The sequence below is a fragment of the Thermomyces dupontii genome (genome assembly GCF_041956625.1).
Source record: "Thermomyces dupontii strain NRRL 2155 unplaced genomic scaffold VTN31scaffold_7, whole genome shotgun sequence".
Lineage (NCBI taxonomy): Eukaryota > Fungi > Ascomycota > Eurotiomycetes > Eurotiales > Trichocomaceae > Thermomyces > Thermomyces dupontii.
This window is the reverse complement of record NW_027192313.1, coordinates 636,029-662,692: the sequence shown is the minus strand read 5'-3', so window position 1 is coordinate 662,692 and position 26,664 is coordinate 636,029. Positions and strand designations below refer to the sequence as shown.

General features: G+C 57.0%; 6 protein-coding genes across 6 annotated transcripts; 1 reads left to right on the top strand and 5 right to left on the bottom strand.

Moving 5' to 3' along the window:
- Window positions 1-52: 52 nt before the first annotated feature.
- VTN31DRAFT_6572 (uncharacterized protein) lies at window positions 53-1,654 on the bottom strand (the record flags this gene model as incomplete). Its single annotated transcript, XM_069407197.1, has 4 exons — window positions 53-325; window positions 383-470; window positions 521-1,405; window positions 1,464-1,654. The coding sequence occupies 4 exons, from the start codon at window positions 1,652-1,654 to the stop codon at window positions 53-55; spliced, it is 1,437 nt and encodes a 478-aa protein (XP_069258747.1).
- An 897-nt stretch (window positions 1,655-2,551) lies between these two features.
- Window positions 2,552-5,098, bottom strand: VTN31DRAFT_6571 (uncharacterized protein; the record flags this gene model as incomplete). Its single annotated transcript, XM_069407196.1, has 5 exons — window positions 2,552-2,896; window positions 2,957-3,981; window positions 4,046-4,774; window positions 4,847-4,965; window positions 5,034-5,098. 5 exons carry the CDS (start codon window positions 5,096-5,098, stop codon window positions 2,552-2,554), a joined length of 2,283 nt encoding a protein of 760 aa, XP_069258746.1.
- Window positions 5,099-5,777: 679 nt separating this feature from the next.
- Window positions 5,778-8,537, bottom strand: VTN31DRAFT_6570 (uncharacterized protein; the record flags this gene model as incomplete). The annotated part of the gene is made up of 5 exons (XM_069407195.1): window positions 5,778-5,795; window positions 5,848-8,279; window positions 8,329-8,386; window positions 8,455-8,470; window positions 8,530-8,537. 5 exons carry the CDS (start codon window positions 8,535-8,537, stop codon window positions 5,778-5,780), a joined length of 2,532 nt encoding a protein of 843 aa, XP_069258745.1.
- Window positions 8,538-9,721: 1,184 nt separating this feature from the next.
- On the bottom strand, window positions 9,722-19,411 carry VTN31DRAFT_6569 (uncharacterized protein; the record flags this gene model as incomplete). Its single annotated transcript, XM_069407193.1, has 3 exons — window positions 9,722-19,223; window positions 19,273-19,308; window positions 19,356-19,411. The coding sequence occupies 3 exons, from the start codon at window positions 19,409-19,411 to the stop codon at window positions 9,722-9,724; spliced, it is 9,594 nt and encodes a 3,197-aa protein (XP_069258744.1).
- Window positions 19,412-19,938: 527 nt separating this feature from the next.
- Window positions 19,939-22,065, top strand: VTN31DRAFT_6568 (uncharacterized protein; the record flags this gene model as incomplete). The annotated part of the gene is made up of 7 exons (XM_069407192.1): window positions 19,939-20,081; window positions 20,134-20,151; window positions 20,216-20,269; window positions 20,324-20,411; window positions 20,459-21,475; window positions 21,561-21,820; window positions 21,882-22,065. 7 exons carry the CDS (start codon window positions 19,939-19,941, stop codon window positions 22,063-22,065), a joined length of 1,764 nt encoding a protein of 587 aa, XP_069258743.1.
- Window positions 22,066-22,187: 122 nt separating this feature from the next.
- VTN31DRAFT_6567 (uncharacterized protein) lies at window positions 22,188-26,350 on the bottom strand (the record flags this gene model as incomplete). The annotated part of the gene is made up of 2 exons (XM_069407191.1): window positions 22,188-25,811; window positions 25,910-26,350. The coding sequence occupies 2 exons, from the start codon at window positions 26,348-26,350 to the stop codon at window positions 22,188-22,190; spliced, it is 4,065 nt and encodes a 1,354-aa protein (XP_069258742.1).
- Window positions 26,351-26,664: the final 314 nt, after the last annotated feature.

Sequence of the window (26,664 nt, the reverse complement as noted above, 5' to 3'; positions counted from 1 at the left end):
CCACGCAAAAACTCCCAATTTCATAAACCGAAACCAAAACGCCTATCATACATCATACACGCTGCTCTCGCGCAACGGCCACATACCGGCTGCGCGCCCGCAACCCCGGCCCGAACCGCGAGAGCCACAACGGCACCGGGATCAGCGCGACCAGCACAAACGCATACAGCGAGATGGCCCATTCAACTCGCATCGCGTGGATCATCTGTGCCGTGAACAGCGGGAACACGCATGAGCATGTGTAGCGCATTGCCACGTCGATGGCGAAGGCGGAGGCGCCCAGTTCGGCGCCGTAGATTTCATTCTTGTACAGGGGGTAGATGAGCTGTATACAACGTTAGCCCCGAGACTTGGGAAATCATCAACAACCCAAAGAGCCTACCTGAGACAACGCAAAGCCCAACCCATACGGGAATCCTGCAAGCAACGGGCAGATCCAATGGATGCTACTCCGCGCCGTCCATGCAAACCTAAGTACCCAATTAGCCTGGTTCATACCACAAAAGATCGAGCGACAAACCAGAACAAGCCCACCGGCATCAGCACCCCTGCCGCAAAAGCCGCCGGCATCAGCTGCTCCGGCTGCAAGGGCAGATGCTTGATCCGGCGCTTCTGGACAATGGACAGGATGGGTAGGCAGAACAGACTGCCCACCATCAGGGGCAAGAACGCCAGGCCGATGGAGTAATTCGAAAAGTCGTACACCTCCATGAGTACGATGGGGTACGCGGCATAAAACGCAAAAATGACCACCTGACCAATCGTGACAATCGCCGCGGTGGGCAAGATCACCGGCTCGACAAACAGCATATGCAGCGGCCGGGTAAACGACACCCGTAACTGGCGCCGCCAATCCGTACGCGGCAGGCCCAGCGCACGCCGGCGAATCTCCGGCGCATAGGTCTCGGGCACAAAGAGCAGCGCCAGCCAGCAGGCGCCCAGCAGCATGGCAGTCAGCCAAAAGGACCAGCGCCAATTGCGGTCCTCAACAATGGAGACGCCCGAAATCGGCCCAACCTCGGTGGCCAGCACACTAAAGAGGCCGTAGAGCGCAAACAGGGGCGCCGCGGGTTTATCCTCGGGCATCTTCCAGATATCGTTGAGCACGCCGGCGAAGACGGACACGCAGGGCGAGGCGACGAGGCCGGAGATGGCACGGGCGACGGCCAGCGTAGCGAAATTCTTCGCGGAGCCGGCCACGACCGTAAACACCAGCGTCAGCAGCAACGAGACCTTGTAGATATACGCGCGGCCAAACTCCTCGGACAGAGCCGAGGTGATCATGGGCCCAATGGCGAAGCCCATGGAGTAGAACGTCACGGGGGAGATGGCGAGAGTAAATCCAATGTCGAACTCGTCCATGACGCCGGTGATGCTGCCGATGTAGATGGAATTGGCAAGTGATCTAATCTCCAGTTCTCAGCAGCCGATCGACCTCCAATTGCAACACACATCTCCCATACACAACAAAAAAAGCAGCGATGCTACTCCACGACACCCACATCCTGGCCAGCATGGACCAGCTGCGGGCGCTATACTCGGGCAACTGCTTGGGCTGCTCATTGGCGGTGGGTGGTCGGGCCTCCTCGTCCTTGGCCTGCACCGCCTTGGGAGCGGGAGCGGGAGCAGCAGCGGGCTCGGGTTCCAAGGCCATGGTCGATCGATGGCGGGTCGAGTCGAACGATCAAAAAGAAAAGGAACCGAGGGAAGGAAAAAAAAAAAAAAAAAACAAAAAAATAAGGCCCCATGCTTGAGTATATAAACAGTTGTCAGGGCATAGCTGCGGCCTCAGGCACTGCTGACCTGCCGGATCGGAACATCATTACTCCCTTCTATCGTCGGCGCTTGGCTTCTTCTTCAATGCATCGACTCCGTGCAGACTGCAGACAGTGCGGAACGGAAGGAGGAAGGCACGCACAGGGCAGGCTCCGGCAAGGAAGGAGCGGCGATCATCCCGGGGCAGATATCAAGGACCCCCCGATGGCAGCCCGATCGGGAGATTCGAGACCAACTCGGTCTCTCCACATACCATATCAGGCAGTCTACATCCGGAATAACCAGCCGATCCTCGTCTCAAACCGGGCCCAGAATTCTTCATAGGGTCCAATCACCCCTTTTGGTCGCGCCTGAAACTCCGCCCCGTTGCTGGTAAATTGCCTCATCGGGGAAGATCCAAGCTCCGAGGCTCGTCGGATCCCGATCGGGGCTCCATGGGGTTGGCTAAGTTTCTTGGTTGTGTTTAGCGTCCGTGCGGGCCGGCAGCCAATCACCGTGCCGAATCGCTGGTTCCACTCTTGCTTTCTGTCCCCATGCTCCGATGCGGACTTGTTGCTCCTTTGAGACGTCTCTCCGAGTCGAGTCGTGGCTGCCAAAACGAAAAACGATCCCCCCGTGCATGCGTCATCGTTCCTTCCTCGATTCTTCAAAGGGATGACGATTTCTTTTTCTCCAAATAGTTACCGCATGCGGACTTCAAATCACATGACTCAATACTCCGTACAGACACACTACAGCAGAAGAAAAAAAAAAACCTCAAAACGCCAACCTTTCATCACATCCAGCTCTCTCCATCCTCGGCCACGTCGTAGTCCACCTCCCGACTCGGACCTGCGCCAGCGCCGTTCGTGCCGCCGTTGGCCAGCGATTCGTCCGCTTTGCTGACCGCAGGCGCCGTCACCGTCGCCGGGGTTGCACTGTCCGTGCCCGGGCCCGTGCTGCTGTTGTTGCTGCTCGTGGTCGGCGCATTGGCCATCCATGCCATCTCAACCTTGCCCACCGACGGGATCACCCTCGGCCCGTACATCAGCTTCTCGGCCACGTAGCGGTCCTTGAACGACACGATCAGAGAGTCGCTGCGCTCGGGGTTCGGGTCAATTGACTCGTATTCGCCAATGCCCTGCAATCATCAGCATGATCCATTCTCGCGAGCCAAAAAAAAAAAAAGGAAGAAGCGTACAATCAAATACTGCCGCAGCGCCTCATCACGCTCCGGAGTAAACTCAACACCCGACACGGCAACCCGCTTTGGCCGGTTGTCCAGTCGAAGCACGCCGCCGCGTCCGCGCGCAAACCCGCCGCGGCCTCGGAAGCCGCCACGATACGTGGGATCGTAGCCCCGCCCGCGCGGCGCGAAGCCCCCGCGGCCCCGGTAAGAACTCCCTCCGTAGCCATACCCCCGGCCCCGCCCCCGAGTCGCCGTCGCCGGCGGACTGCTGGCATTCGGATCGATTCCGAGGCTCTTGGCCTCCTCCTCCAGTGCCGCTAGCTCCGCGCGCAGAGCCTTGGTCTGCTCGCTGACGTGCTCCTCGCCTTGGGCTGAACCCTTTTTGATCTCGGCATCCAACGCGGCGCCAGTCTTGCCCAGCTTCGCCATCAGTTTGGCCTTTTCTTCCTCCTGCCGCTTGAGCAGCACCTCGCGCTGCTTCTCGAGCGCCTTGCGCGCCTCCTCCAATGCCTGGCGCTTCCGCATGCGCTCCTCGTGCTGTCGCTGCAGCTCCGCCTGCCGCCTCTCGATCTCTTCCCGGTCGATCATCGGCGTGTCTGTGGACTCCTTTCGGGCAGCTCCGTTCGTCTCCGTTTTGGCCGCCTTCTCCGGCTTGTACCAGTAGACCTTGACGAATCGGTTGTCAAATACCGCCTTGGGACTGGACCATGCGCGCTTGGCTGCCTCGTGGTCATCGTATCGGATCAGCGCAAGCTGCTTCTTGAACTCCTGCATCGTAACCTCCTCGATATTGCCAAATTCCGCAAAGTACTCGCGGATGGCTTGCTCGTTGAACTTGTCGTCCGGGATGTTCTCCACGACGAGCGTTGTGTTGGTCGGGTCGTCGCTGGGGCCGATGGCGGAGAATTCCGCCCGTCCACCACGTCCGCGTGTCAAGCCTCCGCGGCCTCCCCGACCACGACCCCGGTCGGTCCCTCTTGTGCTGCCGTCCCTGCGTGACGACAGGTCGATGATGCTGGCATTGGTTGGGTCATATTCTACGACTCACATTATTAGCTTCACACCTCCAACCACAGAAACATTCGTAGGCGAAGACCGTACCGTCCCCTTTGACCACCACAGGATCCTGCCCATGCTTATATGGACACGCCGCACCCATGTAGCAGATACCATTCGTCTCGTAGAATGGACACGGCTGATCCGACTTGACCGGCTGGCCGGGCTGGCCCTGGCCCGCAGCCAACGCCATCTGCGGGAGGCCCGGCATTGCCGGAAACCCCATATTCTGTAGCGCCATCATCGCGTTCTGATCAAACCCGGGGAACCCCTGCGGCATACCGCCCGGATACCCAGCGGGCTGTCCTCCTCCTCCCCGACCGCGCCCGCGTCCATGTCCATTGGCGACGGCCCCGCCAGCATAGTCCCCGCGCCCGCGCCGGGTCCGCGGTGATTTGAACGAACGCCCTCCTCCTTGCTGAACATCCATTGCATCAGTGCCATGCTGGAACCCTTCTTGAAACGTCCGCTTCCTTGACTGCTGTTGCTGCGACGGATCGTATGCCATTCCCGTCTGGGGCACGAAACTGGGGATCTGCGGGAACGTTTGCGGTTGTTGCTGCTGCTGATCCGTCGCTGTCGTTGCCGTCGCCGTCGCCGTACCAAAAGGGGTCTGCTGCTGCTGCTGTTGTTGCTGCTGCTGCGGCGGCGCCGGCGGCTGAGCAGGAGCCGCAGAAGCGGGACCGGCTGCAACAGCAGACACAGCATAAGTAGAAGGAGGCTCCGTCTTTGGACCATAACGCGCAAATATCTCATCGACGAATTGAACCGTATCTGCGCATCGACCCGTCAATACCCTGCCCTTTTTTTTTTTCTCCTAACCACCAAAGAGGGGCCAAAACTAACTCTCCCTAAGAAAATCCTCCAAATTCTCAATCGACGCCCGCCGAATCTCGTCGTCGGGTGCATCGGACTGGATCAGCGCGAGGACGTAATCAGCCAGGACATCGGAGTCGGCGTCCGAACTAAATAATAACGAACCTGCCAGTTAGTGTCTCATCAACACAATCATCAAAGATAATTGGACACATACATATCCTCCAGCCTCTTCACCACCCATTCCTTCACTTCCTTTGCTTGTTCCTCTGTGAAGTACATGGCGATAAAAGTACTTCAGCACTTTCCCTCTCCCCCCTTGAAACAATCGAATCGGGACAAGTAGGACCCCTCCCTCACGCGCCGCAATATTCAGGAAATATCAAAAGGACCCGTTGAAAAGAAATCGAAGCTGAACCGAAGTTTTCGTAGCTCTCTCAAAGGTCCGACAAATACCTCAGGCGTTTCGAAACCGTGCTCAAGATCACAATCCTTCAATGCGGTCGTGAGATTCGCCCCGTTCACACCAGACCGCCGCGTCGCATATTAAGTTCGCGAGGGAGAGACTGTCTTAACCAAGCATCGATGTCGCAATTATTTTTCTTTTGTCTCGCTGAGAACCTCCAACCATCTCAAGTCGCAGATCAAAGATCTAAATATCACGTGACCTTCTATTCAACCGATTATGTCATCCCCCATGTGCATCCTTGGAGTTTCCTCTTTCGTCATCTGTAACTTATGGCTGCAGCTATAGCCTTGAGACTTGAAATTGAGATTACTCTTGAGGGATGAAAACATGATCATTCATCATTCTACTCTACGACCATTTCAACACATATTTATATTTCATGTCCGATGCTAGACAAAAGAAAAAAAAAGAAACCACTCATTTGAACTGGACAAACTCATCAAAAGCATGGCAACGGCCCTCATCATCCTGGCTTCCAGGCGTGGAACTTGTTTACAGCTTGTCGTAGTACTGTCAAAGCGTTAGCGTCATCCAACAACGAGGACCCAAAGTGTAGACTCACCTCTTCGTAAGAAGGAACCTGCTCCTTGAGACCCTTGCGCTTCCGGGCCTCCGCCACAATCTGACCCGGCTTGGTCGTCGGGTCGAGCGGCGAACCACCCGGCAGGATCGACCAGTGGTCAAAGACAGACTGCGGGAAGGCCTGGCCACCGGTGGCAGCGCGCAGGTCGCCGTTGAAGCCGAACGACTCGTTGACAGGCATGTAGGCCTTGACGGTGAACAGCGGCGTGCCGGGCCGCTGCTCTTCCGTGTAGACGTGACCGCGACGGCGCGTGAGCACACCGTAGATGCCGCCCATGGCCTGCTCGGGCACGGTGATTTCGACGTTGAAGATGGGCTCCTGCAGCTGAGGATCGCCCAGCAGGGTCGCGGCGTACAGCACACGACGTGCCGTCGGGATGATCTGACCACCACCGCGGTGGATGGCATCCGAGTGCAGGGTCACATCCAGAATGTTGAAGCGGACGCCACGCAGCGGCTCCTCGGCAATCGGACCCTCGCGGGTGGCCCACTGGAAGCCGGAGACGAAGGTATCCTTGATTTCATTGAGGTACTGCACAGCCTTGGTCTGGTCGACCAGCAGGTTGGGGCCGGTCGTGTCCGGGCCGAAGGCCCAGATCTTGCGGGCATCGGTGACATCCCAGCCGTAGTCGTCGGCCAGGATGCGCGCGCGCTGCTTGAAGTCGTCGCGCGGGTTGACCTTGCCGTCCTCGATGGCCTGCGAGACCTCCTCGTCGAGCGGCTCGGCGACCACGTACAGACGGTTGTGCTTGTTGGGCGACTTGGACAGTGCGGTCATGCGGGACTTGGCATTGACCGTCTCGCGGTACTGGACGACCGGGTCCGACACACGGAGGGGCACGCCGGCGTGGTCCTCCTCCAGGTCCTTGAGGCAAATCTCCAGGTGCAGCTCACCGGCACCGGCAATGACGTGCTCACCGGACTCGGAGATGTAGGTCAGCACGCAAGGATCGGACTTGGCCAGCCGCTTGAGACCTTCGACCAGCTTGGGCAGATCGTTGGCATTCTTGACCTCGACGGAGCGACGCACGACGGGCGAAACGGAGAACTTCATGACCTTGAGGTTGTGGGCCGTCTCCGAGGTGGTCAGGGTACCCGACTTGAGCAGGTACTGGTCGATACCGACCAGACCGACGATGTTGCCGGCGGGGACGTCGTCGATGGGCTCGACGAAGCGACCCATCATGAGGATGGTGCGCTGGATGGCCTTGACGGTCACGTCGTCCTTCTTGCCCGGCGTGTAGTTGGGGCCCTGAATGCGGACCTTGAGGCCGGAGCGGACCGTACCGGAGAAGACACGGCCGAAAGCGTAGAAGCGGCCCTTATCCGAGGTCGGCACCATCTTGGAGACGTAGAGCATCAGAGGACCCTGAGGGTTGCAGTCGCGAATGCTGATGCACGCCTCATCGTCGGTCGGACCCTCGTACAGAGTCTCGGCACGGTACTTCTGGGCAGTGACGGGCGACGGCAGGTGCAGGACCATCATCTCCAGCAGGGCGTCGGCGGCGGGCAGGAACTTGCGCATGACGGTCTTGAGCAGCTGCTTGCCCTCCAGGTCCTTCTCGTCACCGACCAGCTTGATGTCCAGCTTCTCGAGCAGCATGTTGATCTCATCGCGCTTGTTGTGGGTGATGGCGGCGAAGATCTTGAAGATGGGGTCCAGGACGAACTGGTTGAAGGCACGCTCCAACGGCTTGCCCTCGTACTCGCCCGACTTGGTCCACTTCTTGGTCTTGGGGTTGAAGTAGTTCTCGCCCCAGAGACGTTCCATCATCTTCTTGCGGTCAACGCCGAACTTCTTGGCGTAGCGGTTGGCGAACTGGCGGACGGTGAAAGCCCAGCCGTGCAGACCGGAACCGAAGGCGACGGTGCCCTTATCCGGGTAGACCTGGACATCACCAAGGGCCTTGTCAAGGTACGTCGAGATGATGACGTTGACGGACTCAATGGTACGCGAGAAGGACTGGTACAGGTCCTCCTTGGTGACCTGCAGCTCCAGCAGGGCGCGGTCGACCTTGTTGATGATGACGACGGGCTTGATCCGCTCACCGAGCGCCTGGCGCAGCACGGTCTCGGTCTGCACGCACACACCCTCGACGGTGTCGACGACGACCAGGGCACCGTCAGTCACACGCAGAGCGGCCGTGACTTCGGACGAGAAGTCGACGTGCCCGGGCGAGTCAATCAGGTTGACCAAGAACTCATTGCCGTCGACCTTCTGGGGGATGTCCTTGAGATCCTCCTCGTCGGCCAGCTTGGCGTAGAGGGAGATGGCGGTCGACTTGATGGTGATACCGCGTTCCTGTTCGTCCTTACGGGTATCGGTGAACCGGGCCTCACCGGCCTTTGCTGCCGAGATAATACCGGCTCGCTGGACGAGGGAGTCGGTCAAGGTCGACTTGCCATGGTCGACTGCCGGCCGTTAGTCCGAGTCACATTGCAGTGAGGGGAAGATGCATACCGTGGGCAATGACGGACATGTTCCGGATGTTGGCCGGACGGTCCATCAAGGCCCGGATCTGCACATGGAGTTAGTTTTCTCTTTTCTTTTTCTCGCATCGACTCTCTTCGCCGAATGATGACGAACCTCTTCGATGGTGAAGCTGATTACCAAGCACCATTAGCGGAACTTTCCTCGAAGAGAAACTCTTCAGACACTCACTTGACCATCTTGACGGTGTTTCTTCACTAAACTCCTCGGCAAAAACGGGGGTGTGCAAAAAGATACAAAAACCGCAGGATCGAGGACTGTGCTCGACCTGACGTGAAGGGTAAAAAAAAGAAAAACCCTGACTAAGCTGCTCCTGCCACGAGAAGCTCAGGAGGAGATGGGAAGGAGGAAAAGAAGGAAGGAGGTGGAGGAGAGACCAAATGCGGCGGAGAGAGAAAAGAAAGAGGTAAAAAAAAAGGAAGGAAAAAAAGAGTGAAAAAAACGGCAGAGTCTGAACCCAAAGTGGGGAAGACAACTTCCACAAACGAGCAATTTGCTGACTCTCGATTCGTTCTTTGCTGCGGGAAATGGGCCAATTGTGAATGTGTGGATTACTAACAGGGTAGGATGACGGACTGGATTTGGCTAGGATGGAGGAATGTGTGGAAAAAAATAAAAAAAAATCTACTCTGGGGTGCATTTGTCCGGAATTGAATGACAGGTAATCCGTCCTACAGCGCGAATCGGAGGAGAACCTGCCGTCAAAGGAGCTCTTACTACAATCAATTGCTCCCAAGGCTTTAACTCGGCCTGGTGGTGGTGGTGGTGGTGGGTAGGTGATGTTTGGAACATTGTGCGCAGAGGGTATTGCCCCTCGTTTAGCCCCTCCATCCGGCGGAGGTATACAGATAACTACATCATGCTATCAGACTCCCTCAAATCAATGGCATTTCTCCATGAAACCAGCCGGCCCTGCACGTCCCGAAGATCAATGGCGCTGTCGCAAGTTCGACAAGTCTCCAGGAATCAACTCGGATTCCTATTGTGCCTCATTCCGTGCTCGATCGGGCTGCTTGAGCTTGCGTGGTGATGACTTAATGACCGCACAAAAATGAGGGGCAAAGAGGCTGTGCGTCTCACGTGATCTGCAGCCTCGGAACCATGGCCGGATCGGAGATAAGATAGCCCCGTGATTAGTCATATTCCAAATCAAGTAGGCAAAAATTACGCTCCTGCCATCGAGCGTGGACGTGGAAATGGCCGAACTACTACTGTACCAGCTTCATGAGAGGAAGAGGACAGGACAGGACGATCCCCAACATCACAACCAACGCCGTTAATGATGCTATGATGCTATACTACTTGTAGTACATACAATGCCGGAGGAACAAAAACAAGTACTGTATGATACAAACCATAGAACTCAGCCCAGAATCCTCTCATATGCATCCTCCACCTCCCTGGCAACCTCCAGCAGCGTGACAATAATAATCTGGTGCGTGACATTGGGCAGCTTGTCCCGGTTGAGACCGATCCACTCGAGCGGCGGCGTCGCCTCGCCCATGTCGCGAAGCTGCGGCGTTTCAATCAACGGCGGCTCCAGTGGCCGGTAGACGTAGCGCGACTGGGGCACATTGACGACGGCGGTGATCTTGTCCTCGGAGCCCTCGCGGGGGCGCGGCGGCCGAGCCCCGTCGCCGTCACCACTATCGTTATCCTGCGGCTGCGGCCCGCCCGTGATGCGCACCGCCGACGGCCGTAGCGGCTTGCCCAAACGACTGGCCAGCGCCCGTGAGTGGTTCGTCCACATGCTCCGGATAAAGCTGATGCGCGAGTAGTTCCACCCGACGTCGACCTTGCCCTCGAAGGCGCTCTTGAAGATGTACTCAATCTCGTTCGACGTCATGGTCTGCCAGGTTTCCATGCTCGCGACAACGCGCGGCACCTTGAGGATCGTGCCGCCGCGGGACCCCGTCGCCCGCGCCGTCACCTCGTCCACGGACAGCTCCTCCATCTCCGACGTGTTGGACCGGTTGATGCTCGATAGTGCCACCCGGAGCTGGCCCAGGGTCAGCCCCAGCGCGCTGCGGATCCTGTCTCCCTCGAGGTACACGCCGAACCGCGCCTGCGCATCAAGGGCTTCCATCTTGAAGATCTGGTTGTCGGCAAAAGTGCTGGGGAACGCGCCCACATTGATGGCGCGTAACGTAACAACCACGTCCGTGTGCAGGGAGATGGGCGCTTTGGGTTGGTCGTCCTTTTTGGGCTTCGACAGCGTCGGACTCTCCGCCCCAGCGCTCGCAATGGGTGATACAGACTTGCGTCGTAGGTACTGCTCGGCCTCTCTCAGAGATGCTTCATAGGCCGCATGCTTGTCCTGCAACAATCGCTGCCACGTCTGGTATAGAGCCAAGGCTTGGGACGCCGTTAGTGTCGTGATAAACACCTGCACCTTGTCGCCCTCGAGGATGCTGACTAGACGGTCCTTGTAGGGCTCCGTGGTGCCATGTACGTTGTACATCAAGAAGTCAAACTGCACCACCTCGGCCACCAGCAAGGGCTGATAGTCGAACGACGCCTGTGCCTGTAACCTCTCAAACCCAATCGATGTCTGGATCAGCGGCGTCTTGCTGGACGGCGGCGCATCAGGCGGCCACTGGATCGACGTCCGCACTCTCATCTGCCGCAGCGCCACCGACCCGCTCAGCCGACCTGTGCTCTCGATACCGATGACCGAGAATCCGCCGCACAGATTCTGTTCCCAATCCGACGCCTTCTTAGACGACACCCACAGGTCCTTGATCGCAAAGTCCGCCTTGCCAAGAGTCTGACCCAAATCGAGTTGCACTCCAAGCTCGTCGATCGAGATGACCGTATTCCAGGGAAAGGCCCCCGTCGAGGCAACCTGCTGGTAGCGCTGCACCGTGAGCGCCTGCGAGGACTCCATGGCTGCTGGCACCGACGACTGCGTAAACGGTGATTCGTCGTTGGACGGAACCCAGATCTCCCGGAACAGTAAAAAGTCTTGGACCTGCTTGAGGTTGACCATCGTCTTCATCGGGCTCACTTTGAGGATCGCGGAAATGCCACTGGTCGTGCTGACGTGTTTGCTATTCATGAGCGACATGACGATGGACTTGACCTCGAAGCTGGCCGTTGATTCGTTGGAGTAGACGTGCTTCACTGAGGCCTGCAGCGAGCTGAACACCATCGTGACGGCAAAGAACCGGCGTTGTTCTGGGGACTGGACTGTGTTGATGACCACGTAGATTCCGTCGAACTGCGCCGTGGCAGCGACTCGCGCAATGGGCTGACAGCTCAGACTGAACTCCTGTTTGCAGATCCGAATTCCCACGTTGAGCTTGCAGCGGCCGAGGATGGTATCCGGGTTGGTTGCGTCCAACGTATTGTCTCGTTTCTCCTGAGCGGGCGAGGCCGGGCCCGACGGCCGCGACTCGGTGTCCGTTTGGTCACCAACAACTTCCTTGATACTTGCCGAGATTTGTCGAAGCAGAGGCACGACCGTCGGAAAGAGGGTGTTGCTTGACTGGGTCACTATCAACTCGGCGTTCAGCGTAGGATCATCAGTGCCATTGTCACCGTAATGCACCTTGAGTGCAACTCCGGGGGCCCGGAGCGACGCCGTCGTCGAAGAATCCCCTGGTACATACTGTCCATACTTGCTCTCCCCTGCTCGACTCCCTTTGGCCGTGGCTGCAGCCAGCGTTTGCTGGTCATCGGTCTGACGGCCCAACACAGTCATGGTGGCGCCGGCAAAGTCCACATCAACAAGGAGCGAGGACAGCCGCTTGTTTCCGAACAGGGCATTTTTCTTCGTTGACTGCGTAGGGGAAGCAGCCCATGTCGCATTGGCCTCGCGAAGCCGCTGACTCGCGCATGCGATGGAATTTTGCAGCATGCTGGCAGGAAAGATGGACTCGGTCGTACCGCGGATATCGAGGGATTTGCCGGCTGCTTGAAAAGCAAGACGTAGATCGTCGTCCGTACGCATGTAGGCGACATTGAAAACCACTTCGGGCATCAACGCCGAGTTGAGTGACCGCTTGCGCCTGTCTTCATTCTTGGGTGTCATCTGCAGCTGCATGTCCTGGATCCGAAGCTTCGCCGCATTCTCTTGCGTTGTCGAGAGGTTGACGCGCCGGATCGCAAAGACCAGATCTTCGGGCTCATGCCCGCTCTTGGAAACGGCATCCGTTTCCATGACCCAGCAGGCCTGCAGATTGGCGAGATCTACGGACCAGATAGCGTTGAACAGTGGCGGGGATTGCAGACGGTTCTCATCCGTGACCGTCACTTCAGGGATTGAACTGCGACCGGCCTTCCTGCGCGCCCGGGCAAGTCGTCCAAGATGCCTGAACCGCTTTACGTCCTTGGACAGATCCAGAGTCTTGATACGGTTCTGCAGGTGAGCCGCAATGTCAATGACCAACGACGCTGTCTCCGCGAACAGCTGGACATCGAGGGCCTTGCTTGTAATATGGTAGGCCCGCACCAGCTCGTTTCGCTCATTCGGCTTCGACGTGGCAACGAAGCCGATATCGACGGCCAACCCACCATATGGCCGCGCCCTGGATCGCTCCCGCTTCCTGAGCTCGAGGGCGATCTGAGAGACGTTGATGTGGAACTCCGGATGCCCCATTGGCGATTCGGCGTCGCTCGTGTTGTCCAGACGCACCTGCGTCGAGCCAAGAGTAAAGTCCATGTCTGCTTGGTATTCTTGACTTCTGAGACCTGGAGCGCGAACGTGGATCCCAATCCCCGCCATCGTAAGGCGGATATTGTAGAGAAGATCGCGAACCTTACCGCTTTCCGAAGACGACGTGACTGGCGTCTTCTTGTTGACAATCTCGGCGTAGTGGAGTTGTAGGTCTTGAAAACTCCCTTTGAGATCTGACAGGAAGTGCGATATCTCGGGCCGGGATACAATACTCAGGAGACTTCGCAGAGCACTGGCTTCAAGTCTCGCCATTTCGACCGTGACATCACTGTGGACCGAAACGGAGCTTGAGGAGAGCATCCCAAGAATGCGACCATTGACAGGAGGCAAATCTATGTTCGAGACGGGTTGCGGCTCCTCCCCTTCCATGGACTGAAAATCATGTCGGTTGCTCTTGACGTCGAAATCCACTTCAACCTTGCCGTCTTTGAGCGTCGCCACAGACATGCGAGCAACACGCCCATCAATGACATACAGCAAGGAAGGCAAGAGCCGATATTTCATTCGGTACTCATTCAGGAATAGAGCGACCTGGAATTGATGGACTCCTGCGCTTTCCGAGGACTTCTCCGTTATAGACGATGGCCGTCTGCTCGAAGCGGCGTCACTTAGCCTTCCCAACAGATCTCGTAGATACTTCACTTCATCCTCCACAACCCGGTCGGCTGCATGAACAAGGCCAATTGGATCTTCTCGCATGTCGTAGATCAAGCTCCGGCAAGAACATGCGACTTTCCAATCATGCGTTGCGCCAGTAGAACTTTGAGACAACGCGCATGAGCCGTACATGGTAGGCTGCCAAAACTCCCAAAGCATCAGAGGTTTCAACCTGCTGGATAACGTGGTCGAACAATCTGTCCCGGTGATGATAAAGGACATTTGCTCGGGCAGTCCCTCCCGTTGCTCGCTGCGAACGAAGGAACAGCTGACACCGTAGCCAGAAACTAGGAATCGCAGATTGACGCCGTCTAGGGTGACAGTCCCTTCATCCATGCCAACGACGACGTGGAAGTCGGTGAGTGTGTCGACCTTTGCCTCCGGAGCTGGGGCGGCAGCAGTGGGTTTAGGCCGCGATTTGGACACTGTCCGCGCCACTCCCTCGACAATCTCAAGAATCTCCCACTGAAGCCGGACAGCAGCCATTGAGCTATGCAATCTGGCAGTAACCAGCTTCTCTGTCACGTTGCGTCCGCCTTGCTCTCCTGATTTCGAATCCGAAGAAACCGTCATTGACAAGTTGCCGATGTGGATATCGCTCTGTCTCGGGCCAGGATCTATTACGAGGCCGGCTTCCTTGACAACGCATGAAAAGTTTTCTGACTTGTGTTGGCCACCGTCGTCGGAGCGCTGGATACCGTGCCCCCAGATAACCTGCATGACATAGCTCTTGTCGACGCGTGCGAGATCCCATGGCCGCCACTCATCGAAGTTTTGAAGGACCATGTCTTGGGCATTCTTGGGATACGCATAGCCCGTCTTGACACCGCTTTTCTGAAGAGCGTCGCGCTCCTCTGCCGAGAGGCTCTTGTACATGTTCCGGAGCCGCGCTATGATTTTCCACGAGTCGTGTTGGCGCAAGTGAGATTGCGACAGACGGAGAATGTATGACGGGCGAGTTAGGAACAATGGGTCAGGGATGGCAGCGGCACTATCAGTAAGAGACCAGACCAGGTAACGCACACGCTCGACTTTAGAAACGGATTGTTCGAAAGAGGAAGCGACCGAGCTCAACATCGTTGTGGTCCGTTCGACAAGGAATGCCAGCGGCTCCACCGATCTAGCGGAAGTGACTGTTTTCAGGGATCGTACCTGGACGTGCGCCTGCGACTTCGGGCGTTCTGACGACCAACAGAGGGGCTCCACGAGAATGCACTGCAACTCTGCTCGTTCCTGCAGGGCGTCTGATTGTCCTCCGAAGGCGGAAAGCGAGAGCATATCTGCAGCCACATGCATCGTCGTACTTTTCTTGCAGTTTCCCCGTTCGGACAGAGTTCGCGTTGTTGCCTTCAGACGGGTACATGAGACATTATACTCATCTTGAACTTTGGCCTGGAAACCATCGCTGGCCGCCTCGGACCAATTGAGCAGCCGGAAAACTGCTGCCGGTATGCGAACGGAGAAACCGACAGTCGACTTGGGTGACGCTTTTTTCGCTTTTTCACATTTGACTAGGTCGGACAAAACCTCTTTTTGAAGTGAATCGAGAATGTCCACCGGGTCCGAGGGCTGCATGCCATCCACCAGCGACGCTAAGGCGAAGAGGAAGTCGGGTGTGAAAAAGCCTCTCAGGCCAGGAGTGAGCTCCACGAATATGTCCGTGTGGGCTGTGTCATCGTCTTCGGGAGCTTCTATATCGGGCCCATTGTTGACATATGGTTCAGATTGCACCTCCGGCAATGGAGGGAGAAATGTTGTATCTGGTCGAACATTTTGGTAGTTGAACGAAGGCATCCAGAACGTTAAGGGCTGAAACTTGGATGATTGCGGTCCATCGGAGTCGGCTCGGCTCTGATCCGGCCTCTGGTCGGCAACCATCCTTTGTGATGAAGTGCCGCCATAGCTCGACAAAGAAGCAACATGCCGACCAGAAGCCTGATCGCTGCGGGTCATAGGTCCTGATATACTGGAACCCGTGCTCGATAAAAACGAGCTCTTGTGCTTCAAACTAGAGCGGAAGCGGGACCGCGTACTCGAAGACGATTCAAAGGCAAATTCGTCAGTAATAGGGTCTGGCATGGGTGGGTAAATCATCGCTGGCGGGTTGATCCTGCCGGTCGCTCCAGCCCACTTCGACGAACTGTCTTCAGCCTCCAATAACAACCAAGGGGTCCGGTGAGTCCGCTGATCATGGATCCTGACGTGTTCCTGCTGCAGTTTTCTGTGCTCAAGCAAATGCGCCTTCCGCTGTACCATGAACAGTTGGAGATTGGTTTCAAACAGTGCGTGAGTAACTACGGGCTCAGAGGACCTGGTCTGCGATTGAGTTGCGGACTTGCGATCCACTGCGGCCACGCTCAAGGCGGGGATTTTCATTGACATTCGTTTCGAGAATCGAGATCTGGACCAGTCATTGAATTGCACAGCGATTTGGCCAAGCCGTAGGATCAAGGCGGTCTGGTCCACTAGCAGCGAAACGTCGACCGATTCAACTCTAGCCCTCAAAAAAACTACATCATGCACCACGATTGGAACTAAAGGCGGGAGCACATTCTCCTCGTCGTCCATGGTGAAGTCGAGGTTCTGCAAAGCGGCGGCAGTGTGAGAAACGAAGCTAGGAACACATTCGCCGACGATCTTGCCCAGATCAAAGTCCCAGTTGCAGACGTAGGTTGGCTCTGTGGGCGGCAGACCGAACAGCCGATGACCGTGGACAGATACGCCGTCGATGAAGAGCTGGGGATCTGTGGTGGTTCTCGTGCCGTCGATTCCCTGCGTTTCCAATGACACTTGCGTTGGAGAAAGAATGAACTGGAGATCCATGTAGTAGTTTGTGAAACGAACGTCAATGTCCAACATCGCCGCGGTCAGACGGAGACTCTTGGAGTGATCATAGAGATTAACCGGAAGAAGGGCGCAGGGACCGTCAATCGCGATGTTGACAGAGACATCCAGGTCATTGCTCTTCGCATTAGGGTTCTTAGCACCGTACAGCATCGAAGCGTCCTGGGAATTGGCAGCAGAATGGAATTCCTCCAGCGTGCGGAAATGCATGTCCTCTGCAAAATAATTCTCTCGAATTTTCAAGCAGTATCGGATGAGGAATCCATAAAGATAGCATCTGACCGACGAGCTGGAAATGTTCATGGTGAGCTTGTCGGTCAGCGCCGGTGAAGTCTCCGCATGGATAGTGTAGGCTCCATCGATGGACAAGTGTTTCAGTGTCCCCAGAGAGTTGTCCTGGAGGAAAGTGTGCAGGGTGTGCCACAGCGGAGTGAGAACGTCTACACCTCCGTCTTCTAGGTCGATACCGAAGCTGAAAGTGCTCTCGTCCGCTTTGAAGGTGTCCACGGGAATTGTCACGTCGGACGCCAGGTGTTTCCCTTTGATTACGACAAAAGTATTGTCATCCAGATCGGACGGGTTGTTGATGATGTTGGAATCGTTGACATTGAGATAGAGTCGAACGTCGTTGAAGAGCAGTTTGAATTTGTAGATGAATGGTACAAAGGTGTAGTAATCAGGCGTCGAACCAGACGTCCAGTCACTCACAAGATCCGTCAAGAGAAAGATGTGGTCGCGAAGCAAGAACATTTGGAGATCAGTGCTGGTAACGGTGAAGGTCCATGTATGGAGACTGTTCCAGCCCACGGGATTCGAGAGATCGCAGTCGACAACCTGCCTTGGGCTTTGCCAGAGAATGCCATGGTTGACACTGGACGACAGCTTGCAGTCACGGAGATCGAGGAGAAGCCGGTTGGCGTAGCCGGAATTGGACGCAACCATGTCCATGTCATAGGTGATGGTGGAGTCCTGGGAAATGCTCAGGGTCAACCACCCAAACGGCCGGATCTCGGGCGACACTTTGCCTTTGTCGCTGTCCTGGTTGTTCCTCGACCGCTGCTTTCGCTTTTCTTTGTGCAGTCTGGACGCACCACGAACGGCATCTGCACGACCTTTCCATTGCCAATCCTTTGACTCTTCTCTGAGCGGGATCCTAAGAGATGTGTCTCCCGTAATTTCCGCGCGGATTTTGAACTTTGTAGATCTCCGGCAAGCCCCTGGTTTTAGCGGTTTCGCAGGCTGGGCGTCGCGGAAGTTGTTTGGGAAGAAGACATTTTGCAAAACCACGCGCTCTCTGTCCGCCCATGGCCCGTAATTGATGAATCCTCGCTCGATCTTGAGGTCGACGCCCCATTCAGGTGGACTGTCGCCGTTGATATCTTGCGAGGCCTGACGGACGGACGACGAAGGGTCCGGATAATCTACGGGAACCTTCCCGGCAATGTCCCAGTAATACGTCAAGCTCAGAGACGGGCAATCAAGCAGGGTGGAATAGCGGGCATACTCGACGGTGGTCCACGCTTCATGATCGTCGGTAGTCTCATCATCGAGGTACCTACTGAGCCCAACCCATCGGGAATTCCCCGGAAACCTGCCAGTGGCCAACGATGGGTTGGGGCCCTTGGTGCTAGGACTGGGATGAAAGGACTCAACAGACGTTTGAAAATACGGAATGAGGTCCTTGACACTGTGCCAAATGGCTTTCTTGCGACGATAGTAGTCAAAGGTGTAATCAAAACGCTTCTTCTTCTGCTGCGGATCGTCGTCTGGGATTGAGGCGAGGTCGCGCGCGGCAGCCAGCTGCGGCTGCTTGAAGTCGGGGTTTGGGCGCAGCTGGATTACCGGCCGAGTGAAGTCAAATGTGAAGATTTGCCGATACAGGTCGAGGGGGTTACTAGCCTCTGCAGCATCGATCAGGCCGGACGCTTTCTGGAACGTAATAGTGAGGACGGAGCGGGTGTTTTCGTTTCCGGCAACGAAGGCGCCCTTTGTGCAATCGACCTGGATGGGGAGGAACTGCAGGAACCTCATTGTCCTGTCGAGTGTGTGAGAGTCTATCGACGACTCTTGGTTTTGCTTTGAGACATCGCTGGTGCGAAGGGAGCCGGACGCTCGGCCAGCTGATCCTCGTCTTCCAGATTGCTCCGTGGATGTACGGCCGAAGCGCGCCGACAGGTTACTCCGGTCATTCTGCCGGCCCGTCGACGTGGCCTCAGTGGGTGACGGGCATACGGATTCGGGCTCTGCACTGGCAAAGCCAGAAAGAATATCGTCATATGCCGGGGTGCGGTTGTAGACGAACCATTCCAGGCCAAATATGGTCGCAACGATACGACATGGGAGACGGTTCTCGCCTCTCACACCCCCGGTCTCTCCGGCGAGCGCTTCAGCTTTGTCCTCCACGCAAGACCCTCGTTGCGCATGTTTCCTTCCAATAGCATCAAGGTCCACGGTGCGAACGGCGCGTTTCCAGTAATTCCACGTCACATAACCTCCCTGGACAAAGATGGTCTCATTCACGCCGTGGTAGCGGATACCCTTGAAGATGATCCTCCCGCCAAGCAAGGAGAACTGGAGCGCTTGGATATCGACATCGGCGCGGTAATAGTGCCATGTGTATGCTCGAATGGCATAGGAAACGATAGTCGCAAACAAGCGGTTGAAGTAGAAGAAGAAGAACAGCGAGCTAATTTGCGGGTCAGCAGGAGTCCGACAGTGGTTCACGATGTTCTCACAGAATGCCGCAGACGATCAGTTCCAAGAGAAAGAACCTACGGCAGTTAGTCCTGATCATAGAATATCCAGCGCGCACTCTCACCAGTTGAACTGAGGGCCAGATGTCACTGGCTGCAGAGAAACGTTGGAATCAGCCATGGCGGAGTCGGCATAGGGTGCGAAGCCGAGGTCATGGCGGCGCTCGCTGCGGGGTGGGAGTCCGCGACAAAGACATCAGGCACGATTGAATCGCTGGTAGGGAACGAGCGAACAGACTGGGATGACCGCGGTGTCACCTCATTCTAGCCCTATGGGAACTAATGGCCTACTGGGGATGGCTACTCAAGGTTCGATGCGCGCCGCGCCAAGAGCGGGAGCCATACCTAGTAACTAATGCAATTACGGACATTGTATTTGAATTTGATCGTCCAGTTTGCTTAAAGGCTGATTATTGGTCCGATTGCCGAAGAATACGTCATTAATATTAAAATTTGCAGATTTTGTCACTGAAAATAACCACTACTGACATCCAATACCCAAACCCAACCACGTCGCTCGAGAGTCGAGACAAACAACAGCTTGAGGGGTGCTCTTAGATCTCGAGAATCATCAACAATCCAACTTCGTAGTTCTTACGATGTCCCGAGACAAAACCCGCTTCAAATCGTGATTCCGACCGGCATGACATGGAACCGGAGTCGCTGGGAGAGCAGTGGCCAGGAGAGCGGGCGTCCCTCTCCTCCATTGGGGGCACCGGCTCGAGACTGGCGCGCGTGGTGATTATCTTGTCGGGGGTGTGTGCACTGCTGGCGACATTGTTGTCGATAGTGTAAGGATCGCCTGGCGACGACTCAGGAATGAAACGCTCACAGGAATGACAGATCGATATGGCTCCAAACGTATGCGCTCCGTCCCAGCATGAAAGATCGGTGTATGGATAAGGTCTGATATCACGGGCAACAGGAAGAACTACCGCAAGCCGCTGCTGCAGCGATATGTGGTCCGGATTCTGTTGATGTGGGTGGCATGATTGACAGTTTTTGTTATCGCCGCCATGCTGATCGTGTGTAGGGTACCCATCTATGCGGCCTCGTCATGGACGAGTATCGTCTCGATGAAGGCGGCCATGTTTCTGGCGCCTATCCGTGATGTCTACGAGGTATCTTCAGACGATATTTCTGGTAGACGACTTTGCTGATCGAGTAGGCGTTCACAATCTACACCTTCTTCCAGCTCCTGATCAACTTTGTTGGCGGCGAGCGCGCGCTGATCATCATGACCCACGGGAGACCGCCGGTGCAGCACCTTTGGCCGCTCAACAACGTCCTGCCCAAAGTTGATATTTCCGACCCGCACACTTTTCTCGCGATCAAGCGGGGGATTCTGCAGTATGCGTGGCTGAAGCCCATCCTGGCCTTAGTGTCGATCATCATGAAAGCGACGGACACATACCAGGAAGGCTACCTCGGCTTGGCATCGGGGTACATGTGGACGGGGCTCATCTACAACGTCAGCGTGACGGTGAGCCTATACTCGCTGGCCCTGTTCTGGGTGTGCATGCACGACGATCTGAAGCCCTTCCGGCCCGTCCCGAAATTTCTCTGCATCAAGCTCATCCTCTTCGCGTCATACTGGCAAGGATTCTTCCTGTCCATCTTGCAATGGCTCGGCGCGATCCCCAACGGCGTCGCGGGGTACACACCAGACAACCTCGCGGCCGCGATCCAGGACAGCCTGATCTGCATCGAGATGCCGGCCTTTGCAATCTCTCACTGGTACGCCTTCTCGTGGCACGACTTTGCCGACGCGCGCATCTCTGCGGCCCGCATGCCGGTCAAGTACGCGCTGCGCGACGCCTTCGGCACGAAGGATTTAATCGAGGACACAAAGCAGACCCTCCGGGGGAAAAACTACGAGTACCGCTTCTTCGACTCGGGCGACCACATCATCGCGCACGAGGAGTCGAGCTCGCGCGTCAAGCGCGTCATGGAAGGCATGCGCTACGAGCGCGGCGGGAAAGGCAAATACTGGCTGCCGAAGCCCGGCGAGGCGGCCTCCAGCCGCACACCGCTTCTCGCAGGCGAGTTCAGCAGTGCGCCCCCGCCGCGCAGATCACGCATCCGATCTTACACGTCCTACACGGAGCTCGAGGAGACGCAGATTGACGAGGAGGATGAGCGACTCTTTGCCGCCGCCCGGGCGTTGGAATTTGGGGATTGGAACGTGAGTCCCCTCGGATGATACCCCTCCCCCCTTCCCTCCAGCACATTGTGAGATCCGTCCCTGACCCTGACTCGTTGGCATGTAGTATCCCGTCATTACAGCAAACGAAGTCCCGCGCGATGAATTGTTCCACTCTACTCAACCACTTTCCGGACCAACCCGCAGTAGTACCAGCGGCAGCAACAGCAGCTCCATTTCCCCGCGTACCCAGAAACGCAGTCGAGGCGGGCAACTCGTTGATCTAGGAGTCGCAGGTGAAGAAGAAGACTCCCCCGGACACGGACACGGCCCACCAGCAGCTCGACAGGAACAAGGAGCGGGAGGAGGTACTCACAGTCAAACTCGGTACGATCTTTTTCTGCTTTCCAATAATAAAGAGAACTCAAAACTGATTCCCAAGTTCTAGACAAAGTTCAACCGTTGCAACAACTAATAATCCTGTAATACCCACGCAAACACAACATCAACAACAGGAGGATGAAGAAGAGGAAGAAGACGACGACGACGAAACCCCCAAACAACAATACCCTCCACGCGTAAACTACTACTACGGTGCCCTCGACGAAGATGAACAAAATGTCTGGCGATGAAATATTGAAGAACCTTTTTTCTTTTTTCCCCCCTTCCAAATCTATATACAAATATAACCATCAATTCGAATCCATGAATTCAGACCTTTTTTTTGCCCACAATAATAGTACAGTCTGGAATCTCAAGTCAATGAGTATATCGCCACCCCATCCACAACCTCCCTCTTCCACTCCGCCCATTCCTCGTACTGCTCCCGCAGCCGCAACGCCTGATACCGATACGTCGTCTCTTTCGCATCCTTTTTCCCTGGCCGGGTTGGTCGACGGCTTGGCTTGTCAACAGCAGCAGCAGCAGCAGCAGCACGAGACGAGGAAAGGTCCGTGATAGGCGTCTCTTTGGCGAGTTTCAGCAGCGACGAGAGCACTGCCTTGCTCTCCGCTGCGCGCGCCTGGCGGGCTTGTTCGCGCCATGCGGTCGACTTGTTGGCAGGGGAACCGACGACTCCCGCCGAGGAGGTAAGGGGAGCGTCGAGCCATGAACGGAGGTCTGTCGTTTGCTGGATTGAATACGGTGTGGTGGTTGTCGTGATGGTTGTCGGGGCAGCGCCGCTGCGGAGGAACCGAATCGCCGACTGTAACCGTGCGACTTCCCGGCGCAGGACGTCGTTCTCCCTGATCGCGGCCTCGGCGGTGGCGGTGTCGATGACGAGCCCATCCGCGGTGGTGAGCACTGCTGCGGATTCCATGGTCGTGGATGCCCGCCGCGCGGCGGCCCGCTCCAGACGTGCACGGAGCTCGTCCCGCTCGGACTCGGCCTCCTGCAAGGCCTTGCTGAGCCGCTCCGCGCGCTCCTGCGCCGCGGCTTCTTTCTCCTGTAGCGTTTCGAACCTCTGTTCCAAATCCTTGGCCTGCGTGGCTTTGCGGGTTGCGTCGCGCATGCGTGCCTCGAGGAGTTCGACTTTCATGGCTTGTTCTTCGATGGTTTGGTCCTTGACGCCCAGGGCGGTGGAGGCTTCGCTGAGGGCGCGCTGGAGGCGGCGCATTTCTTCGTCGGCGTCGGCGGGCATTGTGCGTTTGGCGCGGAGCTCCGCGGCCCGGAGCGCCCAGGGAGCTTTGGAGTCGGTGCCGCGCTCGAATTCCCCCGTGCGCGTCAGGTCGCCGGCGTGACCGCTGAGGGTTTCCAGGAGGCCGGCTAGTGAGCGCAGGCCGGCGCTCATTACCGCCATGGCGTCTGATCCGGCCTCATTCTCCACGCCAAGATTACGTGCCGTCAACTCCGCCGCCTGGCCCATTCGCGATAGGGCCTCTGCGTACGTCACCGGCTCAGTCCGCCCTTCCTCCCCCAGCAGCTCCGTCACGCTGTCGCCGATCCGCCGTCCCAGCGTTGCCAGCTCCTGCGCCGTCTGCTCTGCTTTCTCAAAGGGACCTGCCGCGTCGCCGGACAGCGCCAGCGACCGCGACCGCAGTTCCTCGAGCGACCGCAGCACCTTGGTAATCACCACTCTTTGCCCGCGTGCCTGCCCTATCAAACTCTCGCTCTTGTTGAGGAAAAACACGCCTTCCTCCTCCACTATTTCGTCTTCCTTCTTCTCCTCCTTTTCGCCATCTACTTCTGAATTCGTGACTTCTGTCTTCCCCCGCGACAACCTCTCCTGCAGCAACCCGCGCACCCGCGCCAACGTCGCCGCCACATGGTCGATATACGTCTGCGTCATGGCCGCGCGCATGCACAGCTCGTCCGCATACGTCGCCAGCTCAACGGGGATCAGCGTCTCAGCGAGATGCGTCAGCAGCGCGATCGACCGCTGCAGCTCCGCCGCGCACTTCTTCTCCTGGATATCATTGCGCTTCAAGCTGTCGATCCACGTGTTGAGTGTGCGCTCGACGGGCTCCAGCTCGTACAACGCACGCTCGAACGCGCCGAATTGCTCCGGCGTGCTCACCGTGACGTACCGGAGGAACCGGTCGCAGATGCCGGTGATCCACTGCGTCTGCTCGACGATTTCGTAGCAGCTAAATAGGTTTTCCGGTTGGGTGACTGTCGCGGAATCGGATAACCGTTCTCGCATGGTGTTATGGATGAGCGTCGCCTTAAAGTACACTCGTTTCGTCCGCAGCAGCGCGTGCACCGAGTTCTTCTCGCTCTCGTAGTACTCTGGTAGATACAGCTGGACGATAGCAAGGTGCTGGCTGGCCTCCTCGGCGGCCATGCGCCCAAGCTCGACGTCGATGGTCTTGACCTGCGCCTTTTCCACCGACGCCTGCAACTTCCGGTTGAGATCCATCATGGCGCGCGACCGGGCGGACAGCTCGTTGGCCTCCGTCTCGGTGATTTGCTGCGTGGCGCGCATCTCTTCGAGATCGGCCTGGAGGTTCGACACAAGCTCGCGGAAGCGGGTCAGCGTATATTCGAGGTCTTCAATGACCTCATCTTGCTGCGCAATGCGGCGGCACTGCTCATGATACAGACTCTCGCGGTAGTCGAGCTCCTCCTGCAGTTGCTTCTCGGTCTCGACGTGGTTGAGCTCAATCTCGTCGTTGATCTCACGCAGGGCCTCGAGGTCCTCGATGGCAGCCTTGAGCTCGTTAATCTCCTCCTGGTACCGCATGTTCTTGTCCGCCAGCTCCTCGATCATCTCCTCCGCGCCCAGCGCCGTGTCCAGCTGCTGCTTGAGATCATCCACGTTGGCTTCCGCCGCCAGCAGCTTCTCCTTGGTGGCCTCGAACTGGGCTTTGACCTGGGTGTACTCCTCGAGGTCCTCGCGCAGCTCTTTGATTTCGGCCCGCAGTTCTGCTTCCTGCTGCTGCGTCATGTCGCGCAACCGGATGAGCGCCTCCCGCAGCCGCTCGTTGGTCTTTTCCATCTGCAGCCAACCAGCCGACGACTTATCTTCTGGACTCATGACGGAACTGAGCTCCTCATTCTCCTCGCGCAGCACCTCAACCTCCAGCTGCAGCTCCTCGACCCGAGCTTTGAGATCGCTCACCTCAAGCTTGTACGCCTCCGCCATCTCCTCCGCCATCTCTTTATCCAGCGTTGCCAGTTCCAGAATCGACTCGTGTTCCGCCTGCTGCTTCTCCAGCTCCTCCAGCCGTGCCTCCGTCTCGCGCAATTTCTTGCGCAAGTCGTTCAATTCAACCTGCTGCGGCTGATACTTAGCCTGAAGTTTCTGAATCACGCCCTCGAACTTGTCCCGCTCCGCCTGCAGCCGCTCGAGATTCTTAAGTTTCTCCCGGTCCTCGGCCCGTTTCTTCTCCATGACCCGGAGCTTCGCCTTGAGATCCTCCAGCTCGCGTGCAATGGCTGAGCTTGACTGGCGGCGTTCAGTCTCTTCCTTCTCTTTCTCTTTTTCCTTCTCCTCCTTTTCCCTCTCCTTCTCCACCATCCCCGGTGGCGACTGCGACTCCTCCGCCGCCGCTCTAGCCCCAGAGGACGACACCTCCTCCGCAGTCTTCCTCACCGCCGCCGCGGGCCGCAACATCGGCCTCTTCGTCAGCGACGGGGGCGCTGCACACTGCTGCATCGGCGGTTTCGCAAACTTGCTCTGCGCCGCGGTAAACGACGTCCTCGCCGCCGGACGCATTGCCGTCGTCGTCGACGTCGTCGGCGGAGGCATCGACGTTCTCGTTCCGCTCAGACTCGGTCGCACCCGCGTCGCCGGACCAGCCGGCTTGATCGCAATCGAAGGCGAAGAACGACCACCCCCCCCACCACCAGCAGCAGTTGAACTCAACGACGCCGGCGGCGGCATCGACGGCGGTCGTGAAGACGCAGTAGATGGTTTTGTGGGAGATTTCGTCGGCGACTATCCCTCACTCATCAGCATTTCCCAATTAATGTCCGACATCCGCCTCTCCCCCCAACTTCCTTCTCCTCAGAGCGGGATGGATGTAATATACATACGCGTATACTCCTCATCTGTTGCGGACTCCCCACCGGCGGCGTCGACGATCCCGTCCTTCTCGTCACCGCTGGCGTACCGCTCCCCGAGGACCTCTTTGCTGCCGTCTGCGTCGTCGTCTTCGCGCCTGGCGTCGGTCGCGCGGGTTGTTGTGTCTTTCCATCCCGACTATCCCTCTTCGACGACGTCGTAGTAGAAGATCTGTTTCGAGAAGAAGAAGAAACAACCGCTGAGATCGCCGTCGGCCTTATAAACATCCCAAACCCCGGCTCACACTCAAAATACCGTTCCCCCTGGACCGACCCGTCATTCTTCCCCGTCGCGTCGTCCAGCTCGACGCCGATCCACTCTCCCGGAGCGAACTGCGTGGTGCCGACGAAACGGATCGTCGCAACGCGGCCGTCGAGCAGCCGGACGACTTGGCCTGGGGCGAAGTCGGCCATTTTTTATCTTCTAGAATTCGACGTTCTCGTGTGATTGTTTACTCCGTAGCACAATACCTCCAGCGCGGCTTGGTTTGGGATGCCAAGACTTGGTACGAGTTAGGTTATTTGCCTTACTTTTCAGGCATCTCTGGAGGATGGAGTTCTGCCTCGTTCTTCAGGCATTTAGCTACATCTCCGTCCAGATCCAAATTCATGCTCGTCGTTCATATTCCATCCTAAGCATGTCCCATCCCAATGAATCACTCGGTCAATCAACAAATCGACTCGACGATCACAATTTGCATATCCCGTGGTATCAAGAAAGAAACAAA